We start from the raw sequence: 14808 nt of genomic DNA on the forward strand, positions 1-14808 counted from the left end.
TCGTTTCTCGGCTGGGGGGCTGCAACTCGGAAGGAAAGCAAGCCCGCAAACGAGAAACAGGGCAGCGCGTCGCGTCGCGTCTCGGGTTGCCGCGTTGCCGCGTTGCCGCGTTGCGCCGCCGCGCCTTGCACCGCGAAAAAAAAAACCCCGCTCCATCATCACATGAGGCCTTCCAACCAGAACGATTCCGCGATCCATCCCATCACCATCACGCCCCAACTCTTGACTGAAACAGACACCCTTGTCTCCTGCTCAACCCACACGCCCACCCACCCCTGGTCGGCTGGTCGGGGGCCCTGGTCCCCCCGTCAAATGCTGCCCTACAAAAAACGCCTCTCTTTCGAGGTTCAAACTTCACACGCTACCATCAATGTAATCGAGGCCTCGAAGCTGCCGACGCCCTCGCCTCGCGCCAAAGACGGAGACCTCAGCGACCATCCATGGCCGTCCTCACCACCTCGCCAGCCCGCATCGCCAGCCCGGCTTTCCCACCCCCCGCCAGCCCCGATGCGGCCTGTCCGCGCTGCGGCTCCTCCCGCCCCCACGACCTGACCCGCGCCCAGGCCCGCATCGCCGAGCTCGAGGCCCAAGTCGCCCAGCTCACCAACAAGGCAGCCCAGGCCGTCGTCTCCCGCTGGGCCGACTGCGAGGCCCAGCTGCGCGCCCCGCGCTCCCAGCCGCCCTCCACGCCCGCGCAAGCGGAACCGGCGCCGCCGTCCCCCACGACGACGACGACGACGACGACGTCTCTCCTGCAGCGCACGTCGCGCCTCTCGTCCTTCCTCTACGCGCGCAAGCCGACCCCCGCCCTGCGCGTCGACGTTCACCGCCAAAACTCCCTCCCGCTCCCGAACCTCCATGCTCTCGCCTCGCCGGCCGCCTCGCCGACCCCGTCCGCCGAGGACCTGATAGAGGCGCTGACCAGGGAGAAGACGCTGCGCCAGGAGGCCGAGGGAAGGCTGACTTCCACCAGCAAGGAGGTCGAGGAGCTGAGCGCGAGCTTGTTCGAGCAGGCCAACGAGATGGTGGCCGACGAGAGGCGTGCCAGGGCCAAGCTGGAAGAGAGGGTCGACGAGCTGGAGAAGAGAGACAAGGAGAAGAGGAGGAGGCTGGAACGGTTGGAGGGCGCCCTGGAGAGGATCGAAAAGGTGAGGAGGATGCTCGACGAGTGACGCTCCCCCTCCCTGGGGATTGGACAAGGGGGGTTTTCCGTTTTCCGTTTCTTCTTTCTTTCTTCTTTTTTTTTGGGGGTGCCGCCTTGTTTCGTGGGCTACTTGTCCGACATTTTGCACGACAGAATGCCGAGACTCGCACATTGCACGGAGGGAATCATGGGGGCATGAGGGCATGAGGAGGGCACATTGCATCCAAGGACAACATACATACTGGCAATTTGAAACCCCATCAAAAGCTTCCGGCAAAGCCGTTTGGCTGGAATTTGTCATTCCCGACTTTCAGTCAGTCAATTTGGAAAAAAAAAAACAGGAGACGGTATGCTAGCGAAATTGCCGACTTCCTAGTAGGGATTCATCTCTGTGAATCCTTCTTCTTCTCGCCCAGTCTCTACGGCTATCACAAGTCCCTCGCCGTACCGTGTCACCAGCAACAAACCATTGCACAAGACCGTTGAGGCAATCGATTTGTCAAGAAGAAATTCCCTCCGCCCCAAAAGAAAAAAGGAAAAAAAAAAAGAATAAAAGGGAGAAAAAAAAAGTCGAAAACGCCGTCATACGCGCCTCCCTCCAACCCCATGCTAATTCCCAACAAATGTTGCGCAGTTCTAATGTAGTCTTATTCTTGTGTGCGGCTTTATTTGGCATTCCTGGCTCTTTCTAGTCTTCAATCCCGTTCCAGGACTTTTCGTCCTCCGACTTGCCAGTGGCGTCTAGCGTTCTTTTGCCCCCTCCGGCAAAAGGCTTTTTGGCTGCCTTTCTAGGAGGGTCGGTCGCCTCGCTTGATGGTGACCGCCGCCTCTTTTCTCTGCTAGGCGACGATGCGGATTCGGCGCCGGGCATTGCGCTCCTCTGCTGCCCATTGCTCGTCATAAACAGAGGCTTGCCTGCACTCTTGCTCATGGAGCTTTTGGAGCCTGGCCAGCTGCTCTCTGGCTCCCCGTTCCAGCGGGCCAGCATGTCGGCCACCTTGGGCCCCCAAACCTCTTCGCCCTTGGCAAGATCCTCGTACTCCATCGTGTTGGGTCCCCCGACGGTGAAGTCGCTTTGGCGAACACGGCACAGTTCTGCCATGATGGCTGCCGATCCAAGCCTGGCACCCAGGTCGTGGCAAAAGCTTCGAACGTAATAACCCGACGACACGGTGAGTCGAATCTTGCAGGCTGGCGGGCCTTCGTCGCTCCACGGTGGCGGGGTGTTTGCGTCGGGGGTGGGAGGAACCAGGTTCGATCCCTTGTTCGAGTATACGGGCTGAGGCATGGCGCCGAGGCCGCCCGACATCATTGCTTTGCTCTCCTTGGCGTGCCATGGCTTCTTGAGGGGGGCGTCCCTGATCAGCTCGTCTTGCCTCTCCTCGAACCGCTTCTTGAACGTCTCATGCGCTGCTATCGCCTGGTCGTCCTGTTCCTTTTCCTCGGGGGTCAATTTCTTGCCCGTCTCTTGCTGCTTCTTGACCCGCCAAACCTGTTCCGCCAGATTTCTCTCCGCTGCTTCAGCCTCTTCGGTGGGCCAGCGATGATTGTGTTTGCCAGGCTCATACCACTCCAGTAGCTCCACTTCCAGAGCTTCCACCTGTCTGCCTTGGATTTCTCTGGGGATGGGTTTGCCCTCTCGAGCATACTCGTAGAGCGGCTTTCCGTCCATCTTGAGAGCCGAGTACAAGGGAGGAATCTGCGTTTGTTTGCCACGGAAGCTGTCCAGCTCTTTCTCGACCAGAGCTCTTGTGATGTGATCATAGCCTTTCCTGGCCAAAACGCGGCCTACTCGGTCATAAGTGTCGGTACTGACTCCGAAAACCACCGCCGTTTCGTAAGTCTTTGTGCAATCGAGAAACTGCGACAGCAGCTTCGTTCCGGTGCCTATGCCCAAGATGAGAACGCCGGTGGCAAGGGGGTCCAGAGTCCCGCCGTGTCCAATCTTGACCTGAGCCGCCCTTTTCTGGGCTCTCCGTCGATCGAGCCCCTCCTTCTGCCGCCGTGCGCGTTCGGCTTCGAGCATTGGTCGGAAGAAATTCGAAGGGTTGAAAGCTTGTTGACACTCTCGAATTACCTGGGCTGAGCTCTGGCCACAGGGCTTGTTGATGGCTGTCAGAGACGCAATTAGCCCCAAAGCTTTTTCTCGACAACTTGGCATTCCGTGGTAAAATTGCCCTTGCAAGACCTCCGAGGGCAACTCGCAAGCTTGGGCAAAAAAAAAAAAAAAAAAAAAAAAAAAACGTACCGAAAACGCCATCCCGGATGACGTCCGATGCCATCTTCAGGACCTTGGTTCCTGCTCGTCGCATGCGAGCCACAGGGGGGACGTGGAACAAGCAGCACTCAGGCGCAATCGGGCCAAAGGAATTGACGAGTTCGAATTTTACAATCTCCTCCTGATTCCGCCACTGGAGAGATGGTGGCTGCCTGCTTCCGTACCGCCGGAGACAACAGGGCGAAGCCCAGATGCTGGTTGGCAAGACAAAAATCCTCTATTGAAAAACGTTTCGCGCAGGCGGGCCCCCAAAAAAAAAAGAAAAAAAAAGTGGAAAAAAAAAAGTATGTCCAAAAAAAAAAAAAAAAAAGAGGCTTGGAGAAGCGCCACAGGCTGAGAACAGCCAACCGCGCGATCGATTAGCCCTTGACAGGGGCAGTCTCAAGGGGCAGCAACCACCGGGGTGTTCAAGGACGCAAAGAATGTACGTCCGTAGTCGGGCCTGGTTCACATGTGCCGGATCGCTCGTGGCAGAGTCTGCCACGAAGCGAAGCAACATATGTTTCGGTCTGGCTTGGTGAAGCTCATGTCCTGACATTGACATGGACGCTCGCTTTTGGTTTCGAGGCCCAAGTTAGGTAAGACGTAGGTACCTCCTACCTCCTGCCTGATTACTATGTACGTCCGTACCTAGAGGTAGGCTAGCGCTGAGTAGGTCCCAAGTACCAGGTACCTATGTACCGTACAGCACCTAACCCACCTGTTGCACCGAAAGTGGGACGCCGCACAATGTGTGACTTTATTTGGTAGGTACATGTAGGTTGTGATAGCCCTGTACGGAGTACGGAGCACGGAGCAGGTCGGTCTGGTGCTCTGGCCAGGCGCCTGCAGTCTGGTTGCTCCCCCGTCCCAACAGCGCCTAAAGCCCAGCCATCGCATCGCCATCAACTGTCGAGCACCCGCCGACAGCTGCACGCTAATGCCCACCAGGTGGACGGCTGCACGACGGCACGACCACTGCCACCAGACCACTGCCCCTCCAGCGCCTCCAGCGCCTCCAGCGCCTCTAGCGCCTCCCTCCACTTCCACTACTGCACATGTATGTATGTATGTGGCGAACTCGAACTGACCAGACTCCATAAAACTTTACATCAACCCTCGCCATATCCGCAGGCGCAAACGTCGCGTTGTCGTCATTCCGTCGCGTTGACGCCCTACAACTTCGCCGACCCCGCCGCTTTCGTTCAACATATCCACCCCCATCGCCTACCCCATCGCCTCTCAGCATAGTACGGGCCCGACTCCTCCATGTTCTTGCTCCTTCGCTCTCGATAAGCTGTCAAAATGTCTGCAAGCAGGCGTCGAGCGTCCACATCGAGCGTGGAAACCGTCGATGATTCCGAAACGCGCTGGCGTCAAGAAAGCTCAGTCATACGCTCCGTCAACAAGGAGTTGCCCTCGGATGACTGGCCCATTTTCGAGTTGCAGAATGCCATAGTGCTCGACAAGGACGGCAAGAATATTGAAAATGCCCTTCTCACTGGCGTCAGAGGCCCGTTCATCATTCGTGGTCATCTAGTCATTGACGACCCAAGCCAAAAGAGTTACTGTTGGTTCCCCTTCACCCCCAGTCCCTAGTCTCAACCTGTCTGTCGCATCGTTCATCGAGGCGGTACCGAACTGACAAACGTCCTTAGTGATCATGCGCGTCCGGTCATCAGCACCAGTGGAGATTCGGAAATCCGCTTTATACTCGATCGGTGAATCGCCCGATGGCCGGCCGCTGATTTGGGTGTCTGGACAGGGCGGCTGGTACGAGCTTGACCCCTGCCCAGAGTATCAGCCAATGTACAACAAGATGTGCGAGGCGACCACCTTGTTCTACAATATCCTGGACATCTACAACCAAGACCCTCCGAGGAAACCGAAGAAGTGCAAGAACTATACTCCGATGGATGAGCTACTTCATGTCTTCCACAAGGTCCGTCCCACGAAACAGGTGTAGCTTCAACCTGACAAATCGCCCTGAATCCCCAGCCAACTAACTAATCTGCCCCAACCCGAGCACAGTATGCTTCACGGATTGGGGATGGCTCAACCATTGAAGAGGTCATCGCGAGGGCGCGTGAGCATGTCGACTTCTTTCAGGACAAGTTTTCGCACAACGACGACCCCATCGTTTGGTCCTCGACCGCCTTTCACAAGTGGATCACGGGCGATCCTGTTGTACGTCCTTTCCATCCAAATCTCATGCCCCCAGATTATTTTTATTTTATTTTTATTTTTATTTTTATTTTTTTTTTGGTAACCGGAAGCCGCACCTAGGTGATGGAGAGGCAAATGAACGAGGCGCTGGAGAGAATACGGAGACAGCCATATGTGCCCACGGGGGTGGCCGGCCGCCTGCCACGAAGAGTCAAGTCGGATATTGTCGGCGTCACCAAGCCGCAACGCAACGCAAAACCAAAGATCACGTCCCTCGCACACGGTACCGATAAGCAAACGATTTCTGCTTCGCTTCGCACTCCGCTGTCGGCTGACGGCCGGCACCACATCGTGCCGCATTATGAGTGGACTGAAAAGGATAACCTCCCCAACTCTCCCTTCCATGCCGCTTTTGCTACATTCGAGGACTGCTTTCGCGCATTAGGACAGACTAAGAGAGGTCTGACGCTTTCGGGAGCACTCGGATACCTCTATTTCAACTACTCGATGCCCAACTACAGAACGGGGGAGCCTGGCTCATACAAGCAGCCTGCACGGGAGTGGTTGCATTACTACTCGAGGGCCTTCCTGCACATGTACAAAGGACGCAAGGAGGCCAAGCGACACAGCCTCTTTGGCGAACTGCAGAGCATGGCCGAGGAGGATTTCATCCCCATTGCCTACAAGGCAAGGGACTTTCCCGTCATTTTCACGAACCGCAAATCGCAGCCCCGGAAAGCGTCGGCGCAGGTCCCGTCCACGCCGGCACCTCGTGACGGAGGCTCTTCGGCAACGGACGTCCCGAAACCGATGGGCAAACGACCCACCCGTACGCCGGGCAAATCCAGCTTGCGACCCATCAGCCGCGCTACCAAGAAACGGCGGCTGCACGACGAACTCGAGAGCGATTATGCAATATCGGACTCTCCCGGGAACAAGCGACCACGAAACCATGGCGAAGACGACTCCTTCAACAACATGGACGCGGACGGGGACGTGGACGCCGAAGACGGACCAGAGCTCGGTTCCCCGGGAGAGGACGAAGCCGGCGAAAAGACCGGAGGCAAGCACCCAGGCTCCCAGTGCAATATCGAACCCATCAAGCTCGTGATTAGAGCAGAGAGATTACCCGAGACGTCGCCTCGCGGCCCGCACGATACGTGGACATGCGACCAAGAAGGATGCGACTACATTGTGCGCGGCGGAGACGAGGACGAGTGCCAGGCCCGTATCCGCCAGCACTTCCGAGACCACGAGCAGCAGCTGGCCCGAGTCAACCTGGCAGTGACGGAAGGCTCGCGCGGCCACCTACCCATCCAGTATGCCTACTTCTACCTTCCCCCGCTCTTGCTCCTCTTGATGTTGGATGATGGCCGTCCCCTGTTTCCCCGATACCTTTATGAGCGAGGTGCGCAGCTGCCGAGGCAGAGGCACAAAAGGAAAAAAAAGAAAAAAAAAAAAAAACCACATGCCGTGTCAGATGATGGAAAACAGTCTAACGCGTTCACAGTCATTTACTCGAAAAAATCAAGCAGATGCGTCGGAAGAGCTCCCTCCCCAGCCAGACGCACCACGAGGTTCAGCCGATCAAGAGGAAATTGATAGTGTGACGATGAGCGACGAAACTTTGCAAAGCCTTGCGATGACGGGGTCATTTTAGGGATACACCATGCGTTTAACGAGTCTCTCTGTGTCTCTAGAAATCTCGAAATCTGATCCCTTGCTCTTTTGTTTCCGTTTCCGTCTTCGCTCTCGTTTTCTTCTCTTTTTTGTGTTAATGAAAGACGGGTGAGGAGCAACGCGGCGCAAGGAAAGCATTGCGAGCAGCTGGATATGCCTGCCCGGCGTGGCGGCGGCCCCTTGGGCCGTATGCATTTGGAATTACGTCTCTGCTCCCCCACGGCTTCGGGCGGATAGGATCTTGTTCATGTTCGCGGACGATTAGTGCCGGAGGGTTTTTGGTAGATCAAACACCCATTATCATGGCGGCGTCCCGTCGTTGCGTCCAAGTCGTAGTGCGACGCTCAAGTGACCCCTCGCAGATTGTCATCAGACCGACGCATGGCTCTGGCCGCGGCACAGGCTTCCACGGCACGGGTTTCCGCAGCGGCAACGTCCACCCTGCCCCTGCCTGCTTTGCATACCGAAAGGGTGACGAGGCCCATGTTCTGCACCCTCTGCAAACAAGCACACGACGAGAGACGGGCGGCATGGATCAAAAGGGAGGCAGGCAAGCGCGGAAACTGGTCTAGATAAAAATCCTCTTTTCCCCGTTATCGTCCTACTCCCAATACATGCATGATGGTACATTGGTCCGTAACCACGGATGCTTCTTCGGTTTTGCCCTCCCACTGGCCCGCGAGGTTCCTTTTTTTTCCTTGTGGGACAACTGGGGGAAAACTCTCCTTACTCTTGCGCGTTCGAGTCAGGCTCCACCGCATCCGCGTCCGCGTTCATGTCCGCGTTCATGTCCGCGTTCATGTCTGCGGGCTTGGTGATTCCTGCCTCGTCGCCGACCTTTTCCGTCCACCGATGATTCTTGGCCTCTGCCACAAACGTCTCTTCAATGGCCGCCAGCCTCTGGAAGACGCGTAGCCATCGCTGAGCCCACCTCCGAAGAAGGGCCTCGCGCTCTGGCGAGCCGTCTCCGCCTCCGTCCTCCATCGGCTCGTCCTGCCGGCCGGCCGCCGCCCAGCCCGCGAGGGCCTCGTGGACGGCGCGGAACAGATCCCGCATCGAGGCCGTCTCACTGTCGCGGGTTTCCTGATCCGCGTCGGGCGACGTGAGGAGGTGGCGCACGCGGCCGCTCACCTTGGCGACCGTGTTGCACACCAGCTCGTACATGTGGGACTGGCCGAGGACCTCGCCGCCGCGGCAGCCGTTGTGCGGCGTGCTGGCGGTGAGCGTCCAGTCCACGATGGACAGGGGCGTGAGGATGGAGTAGTTGAGCAGCTTTTCGACAATGGAGAGCGCGATGCCGGGGTGGGCGCTCCAGTAGTCCATGACGGACGAGATGATTTGCGACCGCGCGGTCGGGTTGGTGGTGCCGACGTCGACGAGTCGGCCCTTGGTTCGGTCGATGCAAGCCAGCACGTGGCTGAGCGACTTGGATCCGACCCAGCAGACAGCCGTCATGAAGACGTCTGTGCTGGCAACGACGGGATCCAGCCCCTGCGCCGCGGCCTGCGCCGCGATGCTGTCCATAGCGGGCTGCAGCTCCTCGTCGGTGGCCTTGCGCTTCAACAGAGCGGCAATCTCCTGTCCCTCTTTGGAGAAGGGAGCATCTGCGGGGGGGGGGGGGAATTAGCACGCGTTGGTAGGGCGAGGTTTGCCACATGGACGGAAAAACAAAACAAGATATCAAAAAATAGTTAAAAAAAAAAAAGGGGGGGGGGGGGAAGCAGAAAAAACGAGAGCCCACCATGCTCCATGGTACGGCACGTGGTTTTGGGTCAAAAACTTACCAGAACGGCCGTACTTGTAGTCGGGGACATCCTTTTCTTTCTCGGAACTGATGAGCTTATGATACGGCTCCGGCAGCGTCTTTTGAATCCTCTGAGCAAAACTCAGTCGAATCTCCTTGTCCAGCGCGCCCAGCAGGAACCACTTGCACGGGTGGAGATCGGGAAGATCGGTGTCTTCAACCCATTCGGCCCACTTCCACGTGAAGCCAAAGTTGCTCAGGTGGTGCGAGAACCAGTCGAGGAAGCGGTAGCTGAGCTCGAGATCCATTTGCGGCGTGTTGCGGTATAGGAACCGGATCGCTCTGCCCAGGCTGGGGGCGATGGCAGCCGGGGCCAGTTTGCAAGCCTCCGTCAGCACCGAGTGGTAGTAGACGACCTTGTGCTCGGGCTTTGGTAGCTGGAACAGCTGCGAGAAGACGGCGTCTACCGCCACGTCCTCGGGCTTCCACGTCGATTTCCCGGGGCCGAGGTTCCGCAACTCGTCGAAAGGCGTGGCCCGCTTCACAAAGGTGCCGTCGGCAAAGTACGAGTCAATGTCCATCAGGAACCTGGCAGTGACGTTTCTGTTGAAGTCGAGGCTGTTGATGGTGTCGGCCAGCGCGTCGCGGATGAGAGAGGCGGCGACGCTGGTGTGCGGGGGCACGGACTCGACGTCTTGGCCGCTGTAGACAGAGAAATGGATCTCCGGGAACAGCAGACGCGGCCCGGCGACAGCGGTCGGCGGGATGGCAATGGCCGGGATGGCATGTTTGAGCGCGCTGGCGAGCTTGTCCCGGAGCTCCATGTCTTCCAGCGGCGTTGACAAGGGTCGGGGGATGCAGGCCAGCTCCCAGCCCTGGGAGGCTTCCGTCTGCAGCTGCTTCTGGAGCAGCATGCACAAGTTCAGCGATGCCGCCGGGCTCTCATCTGTGCCCTCGGGCTGGTAGGGGTCGACCATGGCCTGGAGAGCGTGTGGCTCAGACGCAATCACGTCCGTCCTCTCCATGAGGTCTGCTGCCTGCCGTGTGAACTGACCCGGAGCCGCGGCCATGGCATAGGGGATGGTTAGGAGAATTATTTTGACGATTTCCGTTCCGATGACCTATGCACGTCGGTTAACTTGATACGCACGCGCACCGCAAACAACAGCATCACGGCCTCTTGCCAATCAAATGCGCGAGCCGGCGTCGCAGCAAACCTACATCTTCAGAACTGGCCGTCTGCAAGTCGGCGGCTCTCGTAAACAAGTCCTCCAGCAAGGGAAAGACGCCATCGCCTTCCAGGCAGCCCTGAAGGCAGGCCAAGAGCCTCAGGAGCAGCTTCACCTCGCGCCACAGACCCTTTGCAACGTTCTCTTCCGTCTGGGCAGCCACTCGAGCCAGCACCACGTCCAGCAGTTCTGGTTTCAGCGCGTTGACGACCAGCAGCACGGCGGCGACAAAGGGTGTCTTGAGCGGCTGCTCCACAACCATTTGCAACGTCAGATTGACAAACGTGTCGCGCAAATTGGCGTCGTCGTGGTTGTCCGTGACCATGCGCGCAATGGACGTCACTTCCTCTGCCCAGCCTCGCAATGGCGAGTCGGCAAGGCCAAGAAGCTGCCGACGCAAGCGAACAGGCACCGGGGCCGAGTCGGTGCGCCGGCGCTGTTGGCGCCGATCGTAATGGTCATCGTCATCTGCGCAATGTTTGTTCATTAGGGTTGTTCGTTGGTCCAGAAACGGTGCGAGGAACCCAGGGACCGACCTCTGAATCTTCTTTTGCGATAATTGGGGCCGCCTGACTGGCGTCTGTCGTAGTCTGCCATGCCTTTAATCGCCACCGGGAACTTTGCAGAACGCTGGGAAGGCCTGGTTGCCGCCAATGGGCTATGGAGAGCGATTTGTTGAATCCTGCCTGATGCGCGACGCAGTTAAGATGCTCAATGCAGCTTTGACTGCGTTGCGTGTACGGAGTAGCTTGCATTGTGTGTTATGTAAGCGAAAACGAACCCGTGGCAATTTGGCGCCGACGCGGGTGGTCATTGTACTGCAGGCAGTAGTATGTAGGGAGTGCACCAGATGGAGACCAATACATCGGGATAGCTAAATATCCGATGTCTTGACACATTTAGGCATTTACGCTTTTGAGAATTTGAGCATTTGGCGATGCACGCATTACCTACATACCCTCTTTGCCCGAAATGGAACAAGACGGTGAAAAGAAATAAACCAGGACATTGAATGAGGCTCCGTTGGCCAGGTGCACCTTTCCTTGCATTGACACATGCAGCTTATTGACAGTACCAGACCAGACCAGACCAGACCAGACCAGGCCAGGCCAGGCCAGACCGGACCGGACCGGACCGGGTAGGCTCAATTCCACCAGCGTGGCAGCCTGTGCTCGGTGTAAATCAGCGTGCATGTGCCCCGTGCAGCACCGAGTGCAGGCCCTGAACTACCCTGAGAGCCCACCAGACAAGACAGACAGACAGACAGACAGACAGACATTGCTCAACGAGCAAGCGTCTGGTTAATTGACACGTGGACGCTTACCTCATTCTCATTTCCCTGTTATTATATGTCTGGTATCAACCAACATCAGTCCCAACAAAGACTCGGCGCTGCAGGCGGCTGTCTGCTTTCTTTGCTTTCCTTGCTTTCCATGCTTTCCGTGCCAACAGACTGTGCGTCGTCCTGTCGTTTCCTTCCTCGGCATCTAGGCATCGTGCCATAATTCTGCTATTGCCCCCCCCCCCAATCCCCAACACCTGGTTGAGAGCCCTGGAGCTCTCGTAAACTTCTTCGCAGACGTCGCCATGCTCCCCGTTGCGACCAACAAGTTCCCCTTCCGGGACGTCAACCTCAGAGTCACCAATGACGCCTACACGTTTACCTCGCCTTCATCCCCAGATGCCCTCGCATTGGTCATTGATCGTCCCACAGGCGACATCCGTCTGGGTGATGCGAATCCGCACGCTGCCAAGAGGGCTACCCGCGTTTCCAGCATTGCCGGCATCCTGGGCATGATTCAGCTGCGACTCGGTATGTATAGGCTCCCGCCATGCTCCCCATGCGTTCCGTCATTCTCTTGGCTTCCCGAGTGCCTTCTGCCGCGGCAACGCTAATGCGGTTGATTTTCACACAGACAGGTATGTCATCATCATCAACAAAACCCTACCGGTTGGCCGCCTCAAGGGCCACATGGTGTACAAGCTCGTCTCTGCCCAAGTCCTTCCCATGCGCGAGCGTCAGATCCACGACCCCGACGAGGATACCTTTATCGGCCTCCTCAGCAGCTTTCTCCAACGCAGCCCCATGTACTTTTCATACTCGATTGACTTGACCAACTCGTTCCAACGCCAGTCGCAAGCCGACAATTCCAGCCCGCTGTGGATGCGGGCCGACGATCGGTTCTTCTTCAACAAGCACCTTCAGTCGGACCTGATAGACTTTCGTAACCGCGGCTCCAGGAGCCAGCCAGGGAGACAGACGGCTATCGATCCTTACATCCTGCCGTGCATCTTCGGCATGCTCGAGATCAAGCCGACCACGTTCAAGAACACTCCCGTCACCCTCGTCCTCATCTCTCGTCGATCTCGATACCGTGTGGGCACGAGATTCTTCACTCGCGGCGTCGATGAACAAGGCCACGTCGCCAACTACAACGAGACGGAGCAAGTCCTCATTGTCAACGACAGAAGCTCCGGCTTGGGTGGCTATGCCGGCAGCACCGACATGCAGAGTGGCAAGCTCGGCGGCGGCGGGCCAGGTCAGGAGATGCAAATCATGTCATACGTTCAGACCCGGGGCAGTGTGCCCACCTACTGGGCAGAGATCAACACCCTGCAGTACACGCCCAAGCTGCAGGTGCGCAGCACCGAGTCGGCTCTCGCAGCCTCCCAGAAGCACTTCGACGAGCAGATCCGCATCTACGGCGACAACTACCTCATCAACCTGGTAAACTCCAAGGGCCGAGAATGCAAAGTCAAGGAGTCTTACGAGCAAATGTTCCGCGCCCTGGCCTCGTCGCCCAAGGAACGCCGGGAAGGCGATCGCCTGACGGACGAAAAGTTCACCACCCTCCAGCCCGGCTCCCGGAACCAGCAATTCGACCGGCTCCACTACGTCTACTTTGACTACCACACCGAGACCAAGGGCATGAGGATGGACAGGGCCTACGCCTTGACCGACAAGCTCGACGAGGAACTCTCGGCCCAGGGCTACTTCCGCGGTGTCGACATGCCCGGCAGCCTGGACGGCAAGATGGACGCTCGGAGCCTCCAGTCCAGCGTCATGCGCACCAACTGCATGGACTGCCTGGACAGGACAAACGTGGTCCAGAGCATCTTTGCCCGCTACACGCTCAACCGCATCTTTGAAGACCTGGGCCTCATGCAGCGGGGCTCCCAGTTCCGCGACGAAGACCCTGCCTTCGAGTACATCTTCCGAAACATGTGGGCCGACAATGCCGACGTCGTCTCCGGCGCCTACTCGGGCACGGGGGCCATGAAGACGGACGTCACCCGCACGGGGAAGCGCACCAACGTCGGGGCTCTCCAAGACGGCCGCATCGGCATCACGCGCTACCTTCTCAACAACTTTCGCGACGGGCCTCGGCAGGACTCGTACGACTTGTTCCTTGGCGCGTACGACCCTGGCGCCACCAGCATCGGCACGGGCCGCATCTTTGTCGACAAGCGACCCATTCTCATCCAGTCGATTCCGTACCTGCTGGCCTTTAGCGTCTTCATCGTCTTTTTGGGTCTCGTGACCAAGCGCGCCCCGGATGCCAAGGTTCTGCCCATGCGTCTGTTTCTCCTGTTTTGGAGCGCAGTCGCAGCCTGGTGTCTTGTCTTTGTCCGGACCCACGGCATGCTCTACGTATGTTTTGCCCCCTCCGTCTTCCTCTTTTTTTTTTTTTCCTCTTCCATACACTGGGCCATTTCTGCCGTGTTGGCATCTTGTCCAGTCTGTTTCACCCCCCCTCTCCTTTGCATTGGACATGATTTCTTCTTCTTCTTCTTCTTCTTCTAACACCCTCAGGTCAACTGGCCGCGGTTGAATCCCCGCCCCTTTGCGGTAGACGGCTACAGCGAGCACTACTCCAAGGCGAGTAAAGACCCGGTCATTGGCGGCCTCGTTGCTCGGCACGAGAGGGGACTCAGCACGGCGAGATATCTAAATGCCGAAGAGGGCAAGAAGAGAATCGAATAGACGGAAGAGGCAGAAGCAGAGCTCGGGTCGTCGCATGCCATTCGTGCGACGTGGTAATTGTCAAAAAAAAAAAAAAAAAAAAAAAAAAAAAAAAAAAGGGAGGGGGGCTCCTTCGTAGACTGGCTATCCACGCGGCATGTTCTATTCCACTTGATTGCTGCTGCCGCCCGAGTTTTTCTTTACATCTGGTCGTTGACGCTGTATTCCCATTTCATTGTGATGATTGCTGCTGCTGCCGCCTCGTGCTTTTCTCTACATCTCGGTCGCTGACGTTGTATTCCCCGTTTCATTTTTTATTTGTGATTGCAGCTGCCGTCCCGCGCTTTCCCTTACATCTCATCTTTGCCGCTCTACTTGCCCTTGCATTGATCCAGCTCGTTGGTTCTTCAGCTCGCTGGTATACGGGTGTGCGGGTGTACACGGCTCGTCATTCGATGGCATTCACGGGATGGCGCAACCGGAAATCACGCCTCGCCTGCTACACCTTGCCCGCTTCGCCTCGACCGCCAACCACCAACCGCCGTTGTGAATATCTGCATGTGAAGAGACGCTTTACTGACCACCCTCGTTGCGAGCGCCCAAGTCACGGTTCTTTGTCGGTTC

At 57.5% G+C, this 14808-nt stretch overlaps 5 protein-coding genes across 5 annotated transcripts; 3 read left to right on the top strand and 2 right to left on the bottom strand.

Annotated features, from left to right (window-relative positions):
* Positions 1-440: 440 nt before the first annotated feature.
* Positions 441-1172, top strand: UV8b_02785 (uncharacterized protein; the record flags this gene model as incomplete). The annotated part of the gene is made up of 1 exon (XM_043140283.1): positions 441-1172. The coding sequence occupies one exon, from the start codon at positions 441-443 to the stop codon at positions 1170-1172; it is 732 nt and encodes a 243-aa protein (XP_042996217.1).
* Positions 1173-1832: 660 nt separating this feature from the next.
* Positions 1833-3426, bottom strand: UV8b_02786 (uncharacterized protein; the record flags this gene model as incomplete). Its single annotated transcript, XM_043140284.1, has 2 exons — positions 1833-3256; positions 3393-3426. 2 exons carry the CDS (start codon positions 3424-3426, stop codon positions 1833-1835), a joined length of 1458 nt encoding a protein of 485 aa, XP_042996218.1.
* A 1280-nt stretch (positions 3427-4706) lies between these two features.
* On the top strand, positions 4707-7177 carry UV8b_02787 (uncharacterized protein; the record flags this gene model as incomplete). The annotated part of the gene is made up of 5 exons (XM_043140285.1): positions 4707-4971; positions 5060-5343; positions 5433-5588; positions 5688-6886; positions 7078-7177. 5 exons carry the CDS (start codon positions 4707-4709, stop codon positions 7175-7177), a joined length of 2004 nt encoding a protein of 667 aa, XP_042996219.1.
* Positions 7178-7973: 796 nt separating this feature from the next.
* Positions 7974-10817, bottom strand: UV8b_02788 (uncharacterized protein; the record flags this gene model as incomplete). The annotated part of the gene is made up of 4 exons (XM_043140286.1): positions 7974-8851; positions 9032-10112; positions 10213-10688; positions 10757-10817. 4 exons carry the CDS (start codon positions 10815-10817, stop codon positions 7974-7976), a joined length of 2496 nt encoding a protein of 831 aa, XP_042996220.1.
* A 990-nt stretch (positions 10818-11807) lies between these two features.
* UV8b_02789 (uncharacterized protein) lies at positions 11808-14205 on the top strand (the record flags this gene model as incomplete). The annotated part of the gene is made up of 3 exons (XM_043140287.1): positions 11808-12033; positions 12137-13872; positions 14035-14205. 3 exons carry the CDS (start codon positions 11808-11810, stop codon positions 14203-14205), a joined length of 2133 nt encoding a protein of 710 aa, XP_042996221.1.
* Between the last annotated feature and the right edge of the window lie 603 nt (positions 14206-14808).

Source organism: Ustilaginoidea virens, chromosome 2 (assembly GCF_000687475.1).
Source record: "Ustilaginoidea virens chromosome 2, complete sequence".
Taxonomy (NCBI): Eukaryota; Fungi; Ascomycota; class Sordariomycetes; order Hypocreales; family Clavicipitaceae; genus Ustilaginoidea; species Ustilaginoidea virens.